The sequence below is a fragment of the Ziziphus jujuba genome, chromosome 2 (assembly GCF_031755915.1).
Source record: "Ziziphus jujuba cultivar Dongzao chromosome 2, ASM3175591v1".
In the NCBI taxonomy this organism is placed as follows: Eukaryota; Viridiplantae; Streptophyta; class Magnoliopsida; order Rosales; family Rhamnaceae; genus Ziziphus; species Ziziphus jujuba.
The window spans coordinates 24,128,745-24,152,305 of NC_083380.1; the positions used below are offsets into that span (position 1 = coordinate 24,128,745).

The 23,561-nt window shown below is 32.3% G+C and overlaps 1 protein-coding gene and 1 pseudogene across 4 annotated transcripts; one reads left to right on the forward strand and one right to left on the reverse strand.

The window, feature by feature from the left end:
- The first annotated feature begins 1,413 nt into the window (after positions 1-1,413).
- Positions 1,414-6,241, forward strand: LOC107419107 (putative disease resistance protein RGA1). Of its 4 annotated transcripts, none has more exons than XM_048473386.2 (4): positions 1,414-3,593; positions 3,633-5,025; positions 5,283-5,372; positions 5,735-6,241. In XM_048473386.2, the coding sequence occupies exons 1-2, from the start codon at positions 1,593-1,595 to the stop codon at positions 4,965-4,967; spliced, it is 3,336 nt and encodes a 1,111-aa protein (XP_048329343.2). In that variant the 5' UTR covers positions 1,414-1,592; the 3' UTR covers positions 4,968-5,025; positions 5,283-5,372; positions 5,735-6,241. The 4 variants fall into 4 exon arrangements, with proteins under 4 accessions (XP_048329343.2, XP_048329344.2, XP_015883325.3 ...); XM_048473387.2 differs by having other exon boundaries at positions 1,415-3,593; positions 3,777-5,025; XM_060814721.1 differs by having other exon boundaries at positions 1,766-1,907; positions 2,029-5,025.
- Positions 6,242-8,458: 2,217 nt separating this feature from the next.
- LOC132800759 (uncharacterized) lies at positions 8,459-12,377 on the reverse strand (annotated as a pseudogene).
- Between the last annotated feature and the right edge of the window lie 11,184 nt (positions 12,378-23,561).

Genomic DNA, 23,561 nt, shown 5'->3' on the forward strand with positions numbered 1-23,561 from the left:
TCATTAAAAAGAGAAATAAAGCCTTTTAACTGATTTAATGCAATAGCAATGTTTATATCTTTATATTGTAAAAACTTACTAACAGTATTAACTGCAAACAATATATTATACCAAATAATCATACCTAATAAAAATCCAAAATTTTCAATCTCACATGTTGCTAAAGAAATTGCTTCACTTTTTGTTTTAGGATCATTATTAGTTTTTTCTAGTTGACATAAAGTATCTTTTATTTATGGAGCTTGATATTTTATTGCTTTAACACTTTTAAGATGACTTTCCTAATGTGTTTGTAACAATGGTTTAAGAGTTAAATTAGAAACATGGTCTTGCAAAATTTTCTAAAAGAACAAGCAAAGTACAAATATTAACTTTTATTTAGATTAATTAGAATCAACATCTAGAAGAATAACTGGCCCAAATTTAAAATATATATATATATATATATATAAACTAAAATCTAATAATTTAGTTGAATAAAAGATATTAAAAAAAATAAAAACATAAACTAGAAAAATATGAGTTACATATATATATATATATATATATAAACGAATAACTATACCATGAATTCAAATAAAAGAATATATATATATATATATATTAGAAGAATGATTGAAAATTTATTAAAATAAATAAAAATTAATGAGCTTATCTTATATTTTGGGATCCTCTAGGTTAGAATTGCAAATTAGTAGGTTGAGTATTAAAAATTAAACAAATATGAAAGATAAGTGAACGAGAAAAAAAGAAAAAAAATGAGCAAGAGAAAAAACTACATAAACATAGAGAATATTTAATATATGTTATACTCTATTTTTACGATTACAATCTAATTAATTATGAAAATAGAATATAAAAAATTTCAATTAAATTTTATTAGTATTTTTTTTCAAAAATAAAAATAATTAAAGATAATTAGTAATAAATGATTAATTAAAGATAATTTAAAATTTTAACAAAATCAATTTTTTATGTTTTCAAAATAAATTAATAATTATTTTTTATTTAATAAATATATATGTATATATATATATAATTTATAGGAAAAATATTGTTTGGGGCCCAATTCTAGGCCCGCACCTTAAGTCGGGCCTGCTTTTTTCATGTTATCATTTTTCTGCTTTTTGTTTGCTGGTACACGATGGCATACAAATCATTTATGGGAATTATTTTTTCTTCTTATAATCATTTTCCTTTTTTTTTTTTTTTTTTTTAAATGGCCATGAAGCAAGTTGTTGAGGCAAATTAATAATTTTGACTTGATGGGGTCGGTTCCAATGCTACTAAACAAAGGAGGATGAGGCAGACAAGACCCTCGAAAAGTCGGTTCCAATGCCTTTGTACCGCCACTTGTCAAATGTGATTGTGGACAACAACTCATGGTAAAATGCCACGCGGCAATTGTGATAAGAATTTTGATCCACTCAGAATCCTGTACCCTTGAAATGGCTTCATCAGGCGAGTAACCTGAAAGCACCGAGCCACTAAAAACTCTGGGCGAATTAGCATAATCATCTACATCGATCTTTCTCTAATTTCTGACCGATCCAGAGCTTTGAACATTTAATTATCTCTTTGTTTTCAATCCCATGGCGGGGGAGGTACTCCTTTCCAGTGTTGCAGATGTGATCATTTGGCAATTGGGTAAAGCAATTGAAAACGAGGTTGCCTTGTTATCTGGTGTTGAGGACGAGCTTCAGAAACTTAAAGACACCATTTCAACAATCAAAAGTGTACTTGCTGACGCAGAAAAAAAGCAAGTGCAAGAAGAACAAATCAAAACATGGCTGAGGAGGCTTGAAGATGCTGTTTACGAAGCTGATGACTTTGTGGATGAGTTCTCCACTCATCAAACTTTGCGATCACAACAACAAGCGATGACCGGGAATACACTGGCCAAAAAGGTACGAACTTTCTGCTGCTCAACTTCATTCCCGCTTGGTTTTCGCCATAAGATGGGTAGGAAAATAAAAGACATTAGGAACAAACTAGATGCCATTGCAAATGACAGAAAGTTCCATTTAGTGACTGGCCTTCAGGAGACTGAAGTAGTGACTGCGGAGTGGAAAGATCACTCGTTTCAACGGGAAGAAGATACTATTGGAAGAGAAGATGACAAAGTAGAAATCAAGAAACGTTTGTTTGATATGAAAACCAAGGAAAACATAGGAGTGATTCCCATAGTTGGTGTTGGAGGCCTAGGAAAAACCACACTTGCACAACTAGTTTTCAATGATGAAGAGGTTCAAAGGCATTTTGAGCCAAAATTGTGGGTGAGTGTACCTAAAGTTTTTGATCTGGAGCTAGTTGTCAAGGAAGTTTTTCAGTCGGCACGACAAGGCGAGAGATCTACTGATATTACACTAGACCAAATGCAAAAAGATATTCGAGAAAAAATAAAAGGAAAGCAATTCCTACTTGTGTTAGATGATATATGGGATTTGGATAACCGTGAAAAATGGTTGAGTTTAGAAAATTTGTTGAGAGATGGTTCCAGTGGAAGTAGAATAATAGTAACCACACGTGATAAGGAGGTTGCACGCATCATCAATGGCCCAGAAGAACCACCTTACATTTTAAAGGCATTAGATGAAATTAAGGCATGGTCTCTGTTTGAAAAATTGGCTTTTGTACAAGAGCCAAAGGGTTCTATCATTGTGGAAATTGGAAAGGAGATTATGAAAAAGTGTGGAGGAATCCCTCTAGTTATTAGAACAATTGCAAGTCTGTTGTATTCCAGACATGTTGATGAGTGGTTATCTTTCAAAGAAAAGGAACTATCAACAATATCACAATATGATAAAGATGTCATACCTAGGCTTAAGCTGAGTTATGATCATCTTCCATCACATTTGAAACGTTGTTTTGCATATTGTAGCTTGTTTCCTAAAAACCACATTATTGATGTGAAAAAGCTAATAAATCTTTGGATGGCTCAAGGATTTATTAAGTTATCAAATCACCAAGAACGTCCAGAAGACATGGGATATCAACATTTTACTGATCTACTTTATAGATCCTTTTTTGAAAAAGTTGGAACTGATGATATTTTGAATATAATAACAAAATGCAAGATGCATGATTGCATGCATGATCTTGCAATGTCAGTAGCTGGACCACAATGTGTTATGTTAAATTTGAACGTTGCTGCTGCTGATGATGATAAAATTGAGACAACAACTCATCATATGTCATTCAATTTCGGCTTAAGAGATCATCAAAGTTTTGCAGATTTTTGGGTCAGGGCTAAAAGGATTAGAACCATTCTTTTTAATAAATGTTCTTATTCATCAATGTTGAGATTGGGAAACTCACTTGATAAAATTGATTTGCAATTTAAGTTCCTACGCACTTTGGGTCTCAGTGGACTGGGTATGGAGACTGTACGAGATTCTATTGGTAGATTGAAGCATTTGAGATGTCTTGATCTTTCGGCTAATTCTATGAAGGCATTGCCTGATTCTATTGGAAATTTGCATAATTTGCAAACGCTTGATCTGTCCGGTTGTGAAAGTCTTGAAGCATTACCAGATTCTATTGGTGGATTGAAGCATTTGAGATATCTTGATCTTTCCCGTAATTCTATGAAGGTATGGCCTGATTCTATTGTAAATTTGCATAATTTGCAGACGCTTGATCTGCAGTTTTGTGGAACTCTTGAAGCATTACCAGTAGACATTTGGAAACTAGTCAACCTTCGGCATCTTTATACAGATTTCGCTTTTAGACAAATTCATCTGCCACGTGGACTAAGTCAACTAACTAATCTACAGACGTTGACTGAATTTCAAGTAAAGGCGGAGCATGGTAGCCAACTAAATGAACTCAGGGATCTAAACAACTTGAGAGGACGTCTGAGGATTGCAGTCCAAGAAGATGGGATAAAATCTGAAGGTGCAAATTTGAAGAGTAAACAGCATCTGCAGTACTTACAATTATGGATTGATGGGAAAATGGTAGATGATTGTGGAGATCTGGTGCCGCACTCAAATATTAAAAGCTTCACTTTATTGGGTCCATATCCAGGTGCTGCATTATTAAACTGTGTCCCCTCGCTTAAAAATCTTGTGGAGTTTACGCTATGGGGACATAAGGAATGCCAGTCTATAGCGGCCTTGAATCATCTCCCACATCTGAAAGTACTCCACCTTCGGAATTTAAAAGCTGTGAAGTACATCTCGAGCGATGACTATGATGATAATGTAGTCGATGGCAACTTGCTACCATTCTTCCCATCCCTACAACGACTCGGTTTATTTGATATCCCAAATCTGAAAGGATGGTGGAAAGGTGTGGAGAACACTGAAAATACAAGCCGATCACTACCTTTCTTTCCCTGTCTTTCTCAATTAGTAATTGATGGGTGTCCCAACCTAATTTGCATGCCTCTTTTCCCTTATCTACAAGAGCTTCATCTACGGGGAACGAGAATAAAGCCATTCCAACAGACATTAATGATGAAGAATATTGTGGGACCACCAACATCATCAGACAAAGCGTCATCCTCCTCCTCTGCTTCTTCTGCCGCCTTACTTCCTCTCTCCACTTTGAAGATTCTGGATATTGAGGATTGCAAGGAGCTGGAGATGCCTTACGAGGATAGTGGTGCAATTTTGTGGCAACACCTCCAAAGCCTCTCTATTTTGAGGTTGTATAAACTTCCAAAACTGGTTGCTCTACCTGAAGGGCTTCAACAGGTTACTAGCCTGCAGGAAATCAGCATTTCTGAGTGTGAGATTTTGAAGGCTGTTCTGGAATGTGTCAAAAGCCTTAAATCGCTACGGAGTTTAGGAATCGCAGATTGTCCCAGTTTGATGTGTTTGCCAGAAGGAATCGATGGCCTCACCTCTTTACAGAATCTTATAATTGTTAGATGTCCCATCGTATTGGAAAAATGTCTAGAGGATACTGGCGACTATTGGCCTATGATTTCCCACATCAAGAATCGGCTTTTGGTCTATTAGGACGATTCTGAGGATGAGGACGATTCTGAGGAGCATCAACTTGCTAGTAGTGTCGGCCGTAAGTCTTATTATTTTGTTTTTGCTTTCTTTCTATAACTACTACTGATATCTTCAGTCAATCTCTTCTTTTTGTAATGGGATTAAATGGATATCAAATTCAGCTATTTTTTAACTTTGCAACCTATTCGGTGATTGATTATGTTCAAAATCCTTCTGGTTTTAATTGAATAATTTCTAGAACATTCTGTTGTAATTTTGTTTCTCTTTTAAACAACTTTCTCTTCAAAGCTAATGGCTAGTTTGTATAAACCACAGGATCTGATCGATGGCTTTGATTTGTTGATTGATTCACTAATAACCAAATGTACAACATGCTCAAAAGATTTGGTGCCAGAGGCCATGGAGGTATTCATAATTATCTATTCGATTTTGCGAATTTTGTTGTTGTTGTTTTTACTGTTGAAGCTGTTTTTGTTGTTTTGTTTTCATTTTTCTTTTTCTTTTTCTTTTTTTCCTTTTATTGTTTTGCTTTATTTTTCAATTTACATTATGTATCATGCATTTGTTTATTCTTCTCATTATATAGTACCAATAAGGCTGATAGTGATTGCTTTCCGATTAATTGTAATTTATAATTATGTGATTCTGATTTCTTTTTTCCCAGCACTTCTTTATATATTACTTATCATATTTTCCTAAACTACTAAAAATAATGTGATTGTTTTCTGCTTGTTTATTTATTGTTTTCTTATTTTTGCTTTTTGCAGGCCAGCACAATGAAGACTGCAGAAGGACTTTTGAAAACTTGTTCTTTTTCTGGTGTGGCTTTTAACTGTGATTTGGTGACTTACGCTCTCCTCGGCGCCCCGCGCGCCCCCCCCCCCCCCCCCCCCCCCCCCCCCCCCTCTTAGATTTATGTGTGTGTGTGTGTGTGTTCCCCCTTTTTTTTTTTTTTTTTTTTGTGTTGATTAGTTCAGATTTATGTGTGGCTTCCAAGACATGGATTCTCTAACGTTTGGAACTCCAGATTTTAATGCCATCTAATATATTATTTGAGCTCAAAATACTAGCATTTCGGCCATTGTGGTTACCACCCTACTTTTTATGGAGTCATAGTTGATTAATGTTGATTAATATTCGAAAATTGTTATCTGTTACCATTGATTTACAGTGAAATCTATCTCAGGGGGAACATTAATTGAATATTCATTTTATTGTTTAGATTTTTCATTTAAAAAGTTAAAAGAAAATTCAATTATTAATTTGTCGTTTGATATCCTACTTGTAACTAGTATTCCTTGAAAGTTAATGGCCATTTTTTAAAGAAAAAAACAAAAGTCTTTTAAGAAAAAAAAGCAATTCCCAAAAATAATTATATTATGAATTAAATAGAAAGAATAATTTGGTTACTTCCTTATATAAGGGATCCCTTGAACTTGAGTCATAAATGAAAGCATTGCCTAAAAGTGTTGGAATGGAAAGATCTGAGTCCGGTCTGCACTAACCTGCCTTCAATCACCAAATTATATTCTGCGATACATTTACAGGTTAGTACATTTAATATAATACTGCATTACATTTACAGTCTGGTACATTTATTACAATAATACATTACAATAATGCATTACATTTATTAGAATAATACATTTTTACACAAATGGCAAAAGTTCAATCTTAATATACCCTCGTGCATCGATGAGACAAATAATGTAAAATAAATACTCTGCAAAAAGAAAAAAATAATAATAATATCAATTATTTTTTTGGAACAGTAAATATCATGGTATCTTTTTGAACATCATAATGGTTGTCAAAAACATGCATTCAATACCCTCGCACGCGTTAATCGACATTGTCCTTCAAAGTATCAAATCCATTTTTTTTTTTTTTTAACCTCATTTTTTAAGTGAGCATCAGTTCTCATGCAAGCATACCACCACCAGAACTAAGAACATTTCCACTTAGCTGGAGAAAATTTCTTCAGCATTATATGGTTCTTCCATTTCCTCTGGTAGCACTTTTGCAATAAGTTGTTTGATTCAAGTACCTGGGGACACTCTCTCACTCTTCATAATGTCTCTAGGCATATCAACAAAACTTAGGGCCCTGCAGCCTCCAAATCTCTGTTTGATATCTAGCTTAATGTAGCATGCAGCTTATAAAAGGGTAACATGCATTTCCTCCCCTATTACAGCAAATACCCTTGCAAGTTTAAAAGAAACTGTGAGACTTGCAGAAAATAACCTTATTCTAAAGGGTGCACTAAAGGTAACATTTTTAAAATACATTTTTTGAGCATGAGCAAATAAGGTAACTGATGACAAGCAGTTGCCACAATTGGTTGCATATTTTGAATTTCAAAATTCATTTCTCTTAAAGGGGGAAAAAAATCTTGGCGTTTAGATGTTTGCAATTTAAGAAATGGAAAGGATGAATACGCAAAATATGAAGTCTCATGAATACGAAACAAAAATCAGTAAAGTTCCTGAATTTATTCTTACCTATCAGTATCTATGTTCACCTATGCAAGTCAGGTTGTTAGATAAGCCTGCAACTGAATTGATTTAGCATCCATGTCTAATGACTTAACCAAAAAAAATTTAAGAGCAATGCATAGACCATGCTTAATGTTATTTTGAAAACCTTGACTACCTGTATTAAAACCTTCCTGCAATTTATCAAGAAAAAGAATAAAACCTACCTGCGTAACATCTTGGTTTGGCTGTTGGTTAGATGGCACAACAAGTATATTGGATTTCTGGATCTAGAGTCTTGGATGGACTGGCTCACAGGTTTCTCCGGATAACAAGTTGCACATACTCAAATCATCAAATTCTCCAGGATAAAGCTCATCTGACCAATTGTATCCATTAACCACTTTTTCTTCACAACCAATGGATAGCAACTCCACCACTAGTAATCTCTAACCAGACCAAACATAACCAAGAAGTATAGAATAAGGAAATTATACCAGAAAAATGAGAGATTCAATTTATTTATATATATATATATATATAAATAAATTTTAAAAATATATAAAATATAAAAACTGCAAATTACCTTCAAGATTAGCTCCTGAGCAAGCATCAACATGAGCTCCTCTGCTAATTTCTCTAAATAATTTCAAGATCAAAACAGTCATAATGATATCATATCACACCTAAAACTTTTTATATTACAACAGTTTATACTATCTCTATTCTGACTCAAATAGATTTACTGTTCTCACCATTTCTATATGCATTTTCAACTACCATTAACACTGTTATTTCTCATGTAGGTTAGAATAAAGCCCTCAATTCATCATATTTTGCATCATAAACATACTATATGGTGTCTTAAAAAAATAAAAAAATTCATTGAAATCTTCAATGAATGTCCTTGTGTCACAAAATGTTTATTTGGCTAGGCAAGAAGTTGATGTCTGAACCATAAAATTCAGGTCCATCAACGTCTAGGATGTTTCACATGATATTAATAATGGTAATTTATTTATACATATATATATATATATATATATATCCACGAGATATTCATTAAAAATCTCACACAATAGGCATTTCACATATCCATCTATCATACATCCAGGTAAGTTCTGTGGTTTCTATCAAAGAAGGTATGTCAGTTTTCATATGGCAATATTGCTTCATAGATGAAACGCATTTCACCAAGAAGAATGGCACACAGGTTGCCCAAATTTGTTTAATGTGTTCAAAATTTTTCACTCAAATATCAGTTCGAGAGTTAGAAAAAGTAAGGATAAAGTGAACCAATACTAACATAAGAGTATATTATTTAGAAAGAAAACAGTCTGTGTAGTTTTAATTAAGCATACTGGCATAATCAACCACCATAAAAAGACAAGAACATTATAAAATATCTTAACTAAGGACTTGCCAAACCAACAGATTGGTCAAAATACAAAGACTGGGATCCCACCACCATCTCCCGAATCACTCTTATCCTCAGAAGAACAACCAGAAAATTGTACAAGTGGACTGCTGCTTGTCCCTTTCAGGTAACATCTCATGGATTTACTAGTTTCTACCAAGTGAGTTACAACAGTCACCTTGGACAACTCATTAAAGAAAACACAATAAATGCAGCTAAAAATTGTCTCAAGATTCAATAAGTCCAAAACCAATTTTTTTAATCAATTTATATAAAACCAACTCAATACTACACCCACAGAACATTGTCCCAGTCGCTTATGAAAATAACGATTTATAACAGGCAGCATTACTCCCCATACACACTGAATCTATTCATAGATTAACAACTCCATTTGACTTTGTCATATTAAATTGATCCCTAGCTTCAGGGAAAGAGAAAAACAGAGCGAAGACAAAAGGTTTCCCTAGCTATTAAATATATTATGCTTGTGAAAGGGAAAAGAAGAGAAAAAAATGTATCCAAAAAGACAAAACGACATGGAATCTTTTATAAAATAAAAATGCCTAGATGTCAAATATATATCTTTAGGACATAGAAGAATCACATTTTGAGTAAAGTGGTTGAGTTTAAGCGTTCGGTGGTTAAAATTAAGCACTTCACTCAGAGCTACTTTTACATTCCTTGTATCTTTTGATCCTAAGATCTATTGTGCAGCCTTAAATTATTGTATTCTGCCCACCGCATACTTGAAGGACATAAAGTAAATTAAGATGAAAAATGGCTACCTATCCCTGCTATGCAAGCATCTAATTTATTCACTACATTAAACTTTGCATGCAAAGATGCTTTTGTATTTCTAATGGAACAAGGAAAGATGCATTAAGCACATGTACCATGTCTTTGTAGGATGACAAAAGTTTCCTCCCATGAAGCTCCTGAAACAAGATCCAACAAGCACAACGTACATGAATCAATATGCATATTCTCAATCAATGGCAACCTGGTGTGGCCCAAGATATAAGGTACCACAGATATGCCCCAGATACAAATAAAAATACATCTTTCAGTACAAGTGAAGGTTACCTGCTGCTTATACAATCTCTGACAAGCTTTCTCTTGTATACTGGGGATATCACTTAGAACACCCAACTCGATAGAAGGTATATATCTGAATCAGCCAACACATTTCTACTTCTTAGAACCAGTATAACCAAGATTAAACACAACCAAATGCAAAAAACACTAACAATTCAGCTACCAATATTTTCCTGATACCTAAACATAGTAAATTATTCGTCAAAACACATGAAAGCAGAAGAAAGTACCAAACTTTAGCAACCACAATAGGCAAATGCTTCAAACCCAATAACAGAGAGAGAGCATAAACGAATTGGGAACAAGAAACCATGAGAAAAAAGAACAAGAGTGACTGAGATTTTAGAAAATACATCTGAGAAAGATAAGCGTTGACGAGAGAAGTGGCGTCCGACTTTCCAGCGGAAGAAGAGGAGACCCATTGTTGCCTGTAAGCAGCTGAGGTTTCGACGATTGATTTCTGAGGTTTCTCTGTGCCGCGGGCCTCCACAGCCTTGATACTGATGGCGGTAATGGTGATGGGGTGGGGTCATGCTTTGGCTTTGAGAATTTGAGGTTGCTGCTACTCCGATGGAGGAAGAAGGGGTTGCTGGTTCTAGAGTTTCCATCGTTAGGGAATGAGTTCGGCCAGCCATTACCGAGTAGAGCTACTCAGTCCTTGTTTTTTCTGGCGGAATAAAAAAAATAATAAAAAACGCAAAACTGATTTGAAATATAGAAAATAGAAGGCAGATTTTTATTTTTTTTCAATAATTCATCTAATTTATAACTATCAAAAAAAAATTTTTATGATTGGAATTCGTGAATTTATAGAAATAAATAGAAATACTTTTTAGAACTATCTACTTTCTCAGAAAAAAATATATATATATTAATGGCCGTGAATTTGGCCTTTTTTTTAATTTAAAATTATTTAAAATACCTAATTATTTTTATTTTTTTATCATAAAATGCTTAACAAATTTTAGTTATCGCAATAAATATGTCAAATATGTAAACGGTATACAATTCAGAGATAATTAAATAGAAAAAGAAAAAATTTTATCAACAATCTTGAATTTGATGAAAATTTATTAACACCCTTGAAGTTTGTAAAATTATTACTTACTTTTTTTAGGATAATAATCATTTACCATCTTAGGTATTGTTTTTTTTCATAGAATTAATTTATTAAAATTCTATTTTGTCCTTATATGTCAAAATAAATAATAGATTATTATTCTATTAATTACTTTATAATATTGTTTATTAGAAAATATGGTTTATTATAAATTTCACTTTTATAATGGTAAACAATGAAATAAAAAAATGATAAATAAATTACAATTTTTAGCATATATTATTATATTAAAAGATCATAACATAAAGTTTTCTGACATTTATTTTTAAATTAAAGGATAAAATGTAGTTTTCATGTATGAATTTACTCAATAATCAACCAAAAGTAGTAAAATAATGATTTTCCAAGCCATGAAGATATAAATGATGATTTTCAAAATTTGAATGTGTCTATGAATTTTAATTGAACTTGGAAGCTATAGATGAAATTTTCTCTACAAAAAATCAACTCATAAGGGAAAAAAGAACAAAAAACAAGTATAGAGAAAAATAAAATAAAAAAATTCATTATCAGTTAAAATATAATATATATATATATATATATATAATCCATTTATGATACAAATATCTATATATTTTTATTGTTCAAATTTCGATATTAATGATTTTTTTTTAAAAAATAGTAAAATTTTCTTATATATATTTAAAAAAGAATAAAAACATAATATATATTTTTTTATACAATGGTCCATTTGGTGGGCCGCACAGATCTTTTCCTTAGTATTAAAAAAATTGTACCGTCGAATATTTGTCATAGAATTCGAGAAACACATCTTGAACAACACGTTTTATGAGATGCACACTATTGGACTGTTGGAGTTTCCCAAATTGAGGTCGAGGTGGCATCAGGAGTGGACTCCCACTTCATTGCTTATTTTTTAATGATATCAACACTTCTTGTCCCTGAACTATGTTGCAATTTACGAGTAGGTACCTAAATCTTTTTTTTTTTTTTTTTTTGACATTTTGATCCCAAACTCCCATAAGTGTTAGGATGCATGCTTAATAATGAAAAAATCCCAAACTACCAATTTTGTTCCTCAAATCCGAGAAACCTCTCTCCAGACCCACAGGTTCGAATTGGGTTGACTCGAATCTGTTTAAAACATAAACAAGGTTACCACCGTTATGCCTTTTTTGACCATTGACAAGCTACATGCATCAGCCAAGCTTGTAGCCAAACGATCGAGCGCGTCCAATGGTCAATCAGGCCGACAAAGCCTACGACACAAGAAGAAATGGGTCGTCAGAATTCATGGATTTTTTGACATTTTAAGCCAACCCATACAGTTTTTCCCCCATTTTTGGACCTCTGAGCTCGAATCCATCCTCCGTTTGTCAAAATTCTTCAAGATTTGAAAGATTTATCAACAGAAAGTTTGGTTGATTTTTCAATGAGATTTCAGCCACCAGCGACACATTTGGTTCAAGGTTAGTATACCGTTGTATTCCTTATCTTTTAAGCTTTCCATTGATATAAAGTTTGTAAATTTTCAAAGTCGTTTAATAATTTTCCTATTTTTGGATAAATTAGTTAACTACTAGATAAAATTAGACTGTGTATGGATAAAAATAAATCAAATTGAACAAAATTGAATTTGGATTAGTATAATTAAATATTAATAGGATCCAGTAGCAATAAGCCCATGCTTAGTTTGAGAGATCATCATAAATAATTGAAGTGTGTTTTTTGCGGTACATAAAATATTCAACCAAAGCAGTTCTTGTATAAGGAGTGAGGTAAACGAAAGAATTTTTCCACCATTAACTTTAAATTAAAAGAAAGAAAAAGAAAGAATAAGATCATTTCATTTTGATAAAAGACCCATGCCCAAATTCCATAGCTTATCATGATTTTCCTACCCCTAAAGGGAGAGGGAAAAGTCCTTTCCTTTTTAGCCAGTTTTAGCCGAGGAGGGATTCGAACCCCCGACATCATGGTTCATAGCCACGTTCTTTAAAGAGAAGTTGTGGAAATAAATATTTAAAGTTGAGTTTTCTTGTCTAGCAATCATTTTTATCCTTAATACCAAGTCATTCAATTTCGTAAAATTGGCATTTAGGTGAAAAACCTCAATTTTGAATATCGAATCTTAAGGGTTAATAGTATAATTGGACCACTCGGGGTTCAATTGTCAGGACCCGTCCAAAATTCCTCACCGGAACACTAGACAAGCCCTGATCCCAGGGAAATACCACCGAACCTTCCAACGGAAAATCCGACAGCACCTCCCCTAAGGGTAGGATTAACCAAAAATTTCCTGCACTGAAAACACACTTCTATATACATCCCCTTATTCCTCCCACGTTACTATAATATAATTCCACAATTTGCAGCACTCCAAACGAATAACAGTAATCCAGTGCATAATTAATACATGAATGTCCAATACAGTATACAGAACATTATACAAATAAATGTGGAATTAATACAATGTCAGATAAAGAAGTAGTACAAGATGGAGAGGAAAAAGGAAGAAATGCTTCTTGGACTTTCGGCAACGAACTGAGACGTTGGGCTCGCCCCGGACGATTAACGTCTCCCAACCTGGACCTAGGCGAAAGAAATTTTAAAATATGAGATGCTAATCATCTCAGTGAGTGACCCTATCTACTGAACACTTTGAATAATAATAATATAACAAATAAAGGAATTTAATTTATACCAACAATTAAATAAATAATTAATTAATAAACAATTGAAAATCATAATTTCTCTCAAAACCCTCACTATTCGCTCCGTTGGAAATGTTCCATTTTTAAAACATTTCACAAAACCCGATATTTGTATTTCCCGAAAACCAAGGGATCAATTAATTTAATAAACAAAAATAAATACCCCAAATATAAATAAAATGTAATAAAATATAATAAATAATTTTTGAACACTTTGGGGTTTGAAATTTCTATCCAAAAATTTATACTTGACGCACCACACCATATACCAGTGATGCCCTCCGATACCCAGCGTCCCGAGCACTGACTGGCGGGGAGATTAAAGAGAGAAACTTGCATACGGCACTTCGACGTCCCGACAGTACCGCTGCTGAAACCGTCATCCCGGCCAAGGAGGGGGGCGGCTATGTGCACTATATAAAACTTGCCTACCCTCGGTCCAATGGCAACTCACGGGAGACATAATAACTTGCGCGCTAACCACATATACACCGGAACACCAATACTGAATGAGTGCGTCTAAAATAATTATTAATTTAATTATTACTGTACCGATTTTTCCAAAAATTACCGTGGGAAATATACCAGTTTTCAATTTTACCATCCCACATTTTCCTTTAACATACCAGGTACGAAACCATCGATAACAATATAAAAATAATTTTTTTCGTAACACGAGGTCCAACAAATAATATTCCACGGGCATAATTATAAAATTTAAACCACCAATTTAAACAAATAATTTTCTTAAAATATTTAAACCAATTATGCCCAAAAATAATATTAAAACCACATACGATTTATTACTGAAAATATCTTGCTCATGCGTAATAAATAAAATTAAATCACCATAATAAAAATCGGGGTTTCTGAATAACCCAAAAGTCCATTTAGCACCAATAAACATACACGTACTTATAAAATAATATTTTTCCACAATTATAATTAAATTTCCACCACATGAGCATAATTCCAGATATCAATTTAACACCAAATAAATATAATTAATTACCCCAAAATAGTTTTAAAGGTGGGTCACTCACCTGGAGCACGCAATTAACCTAAGATTCTCCATGGGATCAATTCCACGACACACACGTACTCCTAGAACAACAATTCACACACAGTCAAATAAATTAATATTTTATTTGGGTAAATAATACCCGGTACCCGGGGGGTCTAGCACAAACGTTAACCAAAATTGACAAATTATATGTCTATGGAAAGCTTGTGAGATGAGGATCACATTACCGACCTCCATTGAGTTCAATTCAACCGGCGGTGGCCGGAAAGCTTCGGCAGAGTTTAAACTTGAGGGATCTCTCAAATAGTGGGGTTTTGAGCAATCTAACCCCGGAAATGGACTCAGAGGGGTCGAAAATGGTGGGATAGAGGTATGGGTCGAGTTGGGTTGGCCGAAAAACACCAGAAAAGAGGAGAGAGAAAATTTCCGACCGGATGCTTCTCCGACCCGATCTGGGCACGTCCAGCGACTGGTGGCCGTGAAATTTTACAGTCGAGCTTGCCTCCGTCCCCCGCTCCTCTCTGGCCGGCGCGTGTAGCAAGGTGGTGGCCAGAATTAAAAAATACGACAAGAACCCGAGAGGAGGAAAAGGAAAGGAAAGGAAGAAGAAGGAAGAAGAAAAAGAAGAAGAAGAAGGAGAAGGGGCCCGTGGCCCTTTTTTCCCAAGTGGGGGAAAAGAAAAAAAGAAAAAAATAAAAAAGAAAAGAAATAAAAATAAAATAAAATAATTAAATAATATTAAAAATAATATTATTATATAAAATAACAATAATAAAATAATATGGTATTAAGCATGGTTGACATGTGGCATCTCAACGTGGTGACACATGGTCACATTTGTTAAGTCACACGTGGCACATCGTTACACGTTTAAAAATAATATTAAAATAATACAGTATTTGAAAAAACTCTACAGTTCCATAACTTTCAACCCACATGTCCAAATCGGACGTGCCACTAGTCTACGGACTCATATCGACGAGCACTTCACGACCATACATTAGTCAAAGCTCAACTTTCCATAAATAAAAAGTCAACTCTGACATCCCTTGGACAGTTTGGACCTCAACTTGTTTTGCTCATATCTTTCAAACCGTAGCTCCGTTTTCGATGTGCTACTAGTCTACAAACTTGTGCCAATGTGTACTTCGTAACGGTACCTCAGTCAACCTATAATTCCATCAGAGTCAAAAAGTCAACTTTTGACCCCTTGATCAACGGTCAAAGTCAACGGTCAACGGTCAACCTCGGGCAAGTTGGAAAATTTCCGTTGTACTTTGGGACGGGGTGTTACATCAATTATATAATTTTATAGTTGTATAAATTATTTTAAAACATTCGGTATATACCAATGTCTTTGATTTAGTTGTTAGAGCCTTAGAAATATTTTACTATATTACAGATACTCATATTGAGCTTGTAAGCGATCTTATGAAGGAGCAAGAGTGAGCATAAGCGATATCAATGTATAGTCATATTTTTAAATAGTTTTGGGCATACTAGTATAATACATATGTGGTTTGGATATTCAATATATATATATATGGTTGAATTAAATATTTATTTTATGCATATGTGACTATTAATTTTCTCATATATGTTATCATTTCATATGATTTTTTGTAAGATTTTAATGGCTTTAAATTTTAATGAGCTCATAATGAACTTATGAATATTGGTATTAAAATATTTTGGTAATTAAATCGATATTTTAGTCCTTTTAAAAATAATTGATTTTGAGAAAACAAATTGAAAGTTATATATTTTTAAGCATGCTTAAGTGTTTTATATTTTAAAGTGCTTAAAATAGTTTAAGATGATATATATAATACTATGATATTTATTTTTTGGTATGAAATGATGATTTGGAATTTTCGGACTATTTAAATAAATAGTTCGATTTGAATAGTAAATTATGCTTTATGGTTAAATATTGTTCGAAAAGTAGAAAAGTATAATCTTGAAAAGATTATTTTATGAATATTGCACTGTTGTTTTTAATTAATGTACCATATAGTGTGAGTATCTCTGTTCATCATTATATTATAACACGCAAGTTTACCACGATATTTATAGTACACTAAAGGTCATGAGGTGAGTTCATCTAGCATGTTCATTATTGCAATGATAATTTCATATATTAAGGGTCATAACGTGAGTTTATCACACAGGTTTGTATTGTTACAATGTCTTTAGGACACTTAGGGTTGTGAAGTGAATTTATCCCATAGGTTTATTTTCTTCTACTGTCCGGTGGTGTTCCAGGATGCCATGCACCATTTAATAATGTTAGGTATATTCGTATGGTACATTGTTTATATTTTTGAGTATATTATTGGTTTTCTGATATTTATGGTTTTACTGCACTTTTCATAATTATTTTATGAAATTATGTTTATATTATTTTATACTCAATATTTAAATCATGATTAATTCAGTTTATCATATTTTACTCGTCATTGATTTATACTATTCAAGTATTGATTTTATGAAATTAATTTGGGAAACAAGTTAGATTTTATGAAATTAATTTTAAATAGGGAACCTTTCAAAAGAGAGGAAAGAAACGTTTTGAGAGAAAGATTTATAAAAATAAAATATTATTTTTCTATTGAACTATGCCATTCAAGATTTATACAAATAAAATATTATTTTTCTATTGAATTATGCCATTAATTGAGATATCTTTATCTCATATTTTATTTGTTTTTAATTTGTTCTCGTAGGTCCAAACAGTTAGTAAATAATCTACCTCATGTATCACTTTTCGTTTCTGTACTTCCCACAGCAACAGCAGTACTTTATCCTTCATTGTGTTGCCTTTATAATACGAACCTAGGTCGACTCGCCCCTAAACCTGTATTATATTAGTCTAGATTTCAATTAAGTTCAAATTCTTATGGAAAAACCTTAACCCTTAACTAATCTGTGATTAGAAACCTTGATATAGTGAAGACGCCACAACAAGTTATGGAAGCCTTATTGATAAATTAAAACTAAAACACTCACTTTCTAATTTTGTTTTAGGTGTTCAAAGAGAACTAAGAGAATTATATCTCACAATTAATTTTTTGAATAATATTTAAATGTGATTTCTCATTGAAAATGAGCCTTTAAGTAGGCTTTGAAAGAACAAAATAAAACCCTAAAAGGATTAAGAAATTTCAGCCAACATAGAGTGAAATTAGGAAATTGCCTAATTTTACACCATTTCCTAATCTAATTTGTATTAATTAATTCCATTATTTTAAATTGAAATAATAAAATAATAATTTTCCTAAGTTAATTTTTCCAGCAAAATAATAAATAGAAACCAAATAAAAAACTAATTTCCTAAAACAAAAAGTCAAAATCAAATTAGGAAACTAATTGACTAGTTTGACCACTAAGGTATCTTTGACCAATTTCAGTTTGTAAAGGCTCCAAATCAGCTCCTATATGGCATTTAGGATGCCAAATAGGATTATTTATGATCCCCATACGTTGCCCTTGATTGGAACAAAGAGAAGATGCCAAATCAACTAAATACAATAAAGCCAGCAACAAAAACAGGATTTTCGGCCAAAAACTCCTTTTATGCGCAAACTACCATTTTAGATGCATTGGATTATACCTTTCTTGATTTCATGACCTCTTAGTGATATTCATTAAATTTATGAAGTGTTGAAACCATTCTTTGCTGCCCGGAGTCCAAAAATGCACTAAAACAGCTATCTGGGTCCGTATCGGCCTCCACCACTTGGATGCTTAAAATGGATCTTCTATATTCGAATATGGATAAACCCTTTTGAGAATTGATAACTCCCTATATGAATCCATCCAGGTTGTCTTTAAATCTTTTGGCTTTTGCTCTCGTGATTGGCTTGGTCTTTAGTTGTATTAGATCAGCACCCTAGCGGTAGTCGGTTGTGTAGGCACGTGTGGGTTCTCATCATCATCTTTCTCTGCTCATCCATATCATCTGTATAACTTATACTTACTTTTAGAATGCTCTGATATAAAGTATGGACACAGTAGTTCTTTTATGTAGTAATGACCTGTAACATGATAGGTCGTAGATGCTAACTATAGTTGTGGACTTACATGTTATTATGGCTCTATCTTTATATATTAAGATATTGTTTGTTAATGCATGTGTTGTATGTCCATGGTTGGGTGGGGTCCATTGGGTTTTCTCTAATGATTGCACAGTGGAACTTCCCTAGGTGAGACCACTCGGGAGTCCTGAGAGGGTTCCAGGGCAAGTCTTGTCAAGTTTGGTTTTGAAAATGACATATATGTAGGGATTTTTAAATTTTTTTAGCAAACTTTGAATGAATATGCTATTTTTGGGATTTTAGATGTTTGTCAGATTTTGGAATTGGATGTTTAATGTGTTTGGATCCACTAAATAGAAAGAAAAAAAAAAATTCTCTGTGTACATAGTTTAATCATATCTACTTGAGGTTTGAACTTTAATGGTTTGTTTAGTTTATAGGTGTTATAGAGTCCACTTTGTAAGTTAGTTATTGATGTGTTAATAAGTTTAGATGATGTGTGGTTCACTATTAGAATTAAAAATGGTTGTTTGCTATATGAGATTGTCTAAATCTGGTTGTTTAGAAGGGTTCAATGGACCACTGTATTGCTTTTATTAAACTTTAATGTGAGGTACACTTTAGAACCCATTTCATTTTGTCTTCGAATATTATAAACTATGTGTCAACTGATAAGCTATCAAAAAGTAAGTGCTACTTTGACTTATCTAAGATTACATTGCTTTAACCAAGTTAAGCATATAAAATAACTTGTCTGTTAAGGATTTTGCTTTAATCACGTTAAGTAAATGAAATGATGATAGTGATGTTAATTATTTTGATATATGCTTTTATTGAACTGATAAGTTGATGGTTGATGTGGCATAGATTAAAATTGATGTGATATAATTTAGATGCTTTAACTAAACTAATATTGATGTGGTTTATGGTATATTAATATACATATTTTTTTAGGATTGTACTTGTTGTTATATATAATTTTTTGATTGATTTGGATTATGTATGTATATATATATGTATGTATACATGGTTGATACTATCTATATGTATTGGTTATGTATATTATTGTATAGTTAGGACTATATATAAATGTATATGTGTATATGTCATCTTTGTAGTTTGTAACTAATTAGATGGTGTTAATGGTTTATAACTTAAATGTATATGTACATATATACCTCTCCATATGTTTTAAGTTACATAAATGTTAATTCATTGTGGTTGGGTACACTTGATAGCCTTTTAATCGAAACTATTCACAATAAACTGTACTGTATGGGTGAGTTTGAAGATAGGAGGGGTAAAACTGTCTATGTAGGGGGTAAGGTTTAGTACATAGATAATTGTGATCTTGACAAAATGTGTATATTTACAATGAGGGATTTAGCAAAAAGGGTTTTATATGGGGATGATGTCAACATATTTTTCAGTCATCTAAGTAAAGATTTAGATGATAACGATTTAATATATATATATATATATATTTGTGGATGATAAGGTAATATTGATGACTACTAACTTGCTTAAAACTAAAGTAATTGAGAGTTATTTAACCAAATTTCAAGCTGAGGATCCCTTAGCTACTGCACCACCATTGGATAAGGACAGCTAGGCACCGCCCAATGAAAGCTAAACCCAAACTGAAACTGAAAATGATTATACTTTTGAGCATAACTTAGACAATGAACCATAATGCTATCAACAACAAAGCCATAGCCATAACCAAAGACATAGCTAAAGCCCCAGCCAAACTGATTATTACCTTTATTTTGATCATAACTTACAAAAACCACCTTAGAATAAGGTTGCTAGTGTCCAATAGAATGACAGTGGTGGTAAGAATCTAGATAAGTGTTATCTTGATAAAGAGGACTTTAATTTCCATCGATCAGATTATGAACAAGCTAATAATGATGTTGCATTGATACTAAATGCTGATCCAAATGTAGAATGGGTTGAGTTAAATAGTGATGAGCCTTTTGAAGGAGATGGTGCAGGCCAGGATGGTGATACTGAAACTGATATTGAGGAAGGAGCTATATTTGAGCTATATTTGACATTATTACTTGTTTAGATAGTGATGAAAATGGAATAAAGGTAAGGCATAGCTATTGCCCTTAATTCAATGCTGAGATAGGTATGTCAAATCCTCAACTTAAGCTGCAAATGTTGTTTAGTAGTGTTGAGGATAAGAGGATAGCAATATCAGAGTATGGGATCAAGTAACAAAGGATTTTGAAGGTCATTAAAAATGATAAGAGGATATGAAAGTTAGATTTATTGGCAAAGGTGTAAATGATAAGGATTGTGAATGGTTGCTTTATGCTGCTATGGAAAGGGATGGCAAAACTTACAAGTATAAGATATTAATTGATAACCACTTATGTGATGTAAGGTTTTCAATAATCTTAGAGTGACCTCTAAGTGATTAGCTACCAAGTATCTCAATTGATTTAGGGTAGATCCAAAACTGGGGTATAATTCTTTCTTTGAAATTGTTAAAAAGGGTTGCATTGCCTAGGTCAGTAGGCCAAGGTTTTATAGGGCTAAGAACATAGCTCTAAGCATGATACAAGATTCTGTCAATTGCAGTATGAGTAGTGAAGAGAAGTAATGTTGGAAACAATGTTTGGGTGAAAAGTGAAGTATTTCAATCACTGAACTTGCTCGATACCCAAATGGAACCAAAACCCCTAATATTTTGCAGTGACATAATAGACATATTTCAAAAGACTCACAAAGATTTTCATGTCCAATAGCTTACAAAAGATTAACTAATGCCTTATCCAAATAGAAATACTTTTATGCAAAAAAATGATGATTTTCAAAGACAAGTAAATAATAATCCATATTTAATTTTATAACAAAGACAATAAGTTTTCCAATTAAATTTTATAGAATGAAACTATACATACTAAAGGACTTGTATAAAAATAACAAAACCTAAAAAAGTACAAAACATGGCTAAGTTGAATTTTCAAAATAAGAGTCAAAATTCGAAAATTACTTTTCAGCATAGAACATGTTTCAATCGAAAATTAATTATGGGAAAAATACAAATTGCCTAAACTTGAAAATTGTATATAATATGATAGACACACAATCAAACAAAAATTTCAGGTCAATCAGAGTTTATTTGGCACATTTACCCCAAAAAAAAAAAAAAAGAAAATTAGGTTACTGTTCTTGTTCAGAAATTTCAACAGCAAAGCATGAACTTGTAAATTACAAGAAAAATAGACTATTCAATGGATTTTGGTCTAATAAAACTTTAAACATTCTTTAAGAAGTTTAGTTTTTACATAGAAATTTCAAAGTAAAATAAGAAGAACAGATATGTCAAATAAATAAGTAAACATACATCATACCAAGCTAGTGCAAAATTCTAGGCTTCTTTCTAACCACCCTTTCATGAAAACTTAACTGTGAAACTCCCTATGCAAGAACCCATGAATTTTCCTCGTCCAATACTCTCCCAAAAATCAAAATCTTTTCCTTTAATTCTTAGAATTAACCCATGAGCTAAATAAATCTTATATATACATAGGGAGAGTCCTATTTCATCCTAACTTTGAAGTCCTAATATATGTATATATGTATATATATAACCTATGAAAATAAAGAGTTCTTAAAATAATAAATATTATAACCTAATAAATTAATAATTCTAAGGCAAAAACATTTAACACAACAACATAATAAACATCCGTGCATTACAACGATACTGTTAGTACACCAAGAGTTGAGAGATTGGTTATTCCCATGTTTTATTTCTTATCAAAACACCTTTTTGTTGTTAAAGGTCATGAGATGGGTTCAACCCATGGTTTTTATCTCTCTCATTACTATCAGTGGTGTTTTCGGGATGGAATGCACCACCTGTCAATATTAGGTATATTATACAGTACATTGTTTATTTTCCAAGTAAATTATTGGGTTTTTGATATATTTATAATTTTATTGCAAATTTCATAATCAAATTATGAAATTATATTTATTTTTTAATTAATTTATTGATTTATAATATTTAAGTACTTATTTTGTAGTATTGAACATGGAGTACAAGATAGATTTTGTGAAATAATTCTAAAAGTAAATTTTTTTAGAAAAGTGGAATAAAAGATCTTAAAAGAATAGTTTACAATAATAAAGTTATTACTTTTCTATTATATTATATTATGTCACTCACTATGATATCATTATCTCATGTTTTGTTTGTTTTTAATTCGATTCCCTTGGTCTAAGAAATTAGTAGACAATATACTTTGTGCATCACTTGTCGTTCCATTTCTCATAGGAGTAGTAGTATTTACCTTTCCCTTGTTGTGATTATTTTTATCTAGACCTATTCAAATTAGTTATATTATTAAATTTTACAAATACTCTTAGATCTAAATTATGGATATGGGATTGACCCTAATATATATGTTTTGTACTTATCTATAATGTGATAGGCTATGATTATGAATTGTAGTTGAGAACTTGCATGTTGTTTTAGCTCTACTTTTATATATTGAGATTTGATTTTATATTGCATGCATTGATTGTTCCAAGTTTGGTTGAGATTCCATTAGACCTTCTTTAAGGACTTACCAATGGGACTTTCATAGGCGAAACCACCCAGAAGTCTTGGAAGAGTTTCCATTAGACCTTCTTTAAGGACTGACCAGTGGCTGTCAGCTTGCTTTATAATATCTCTTCAATTCTAGCCGGGCTCAACCATAACTTTTAGATGCATGTTAGTTGACA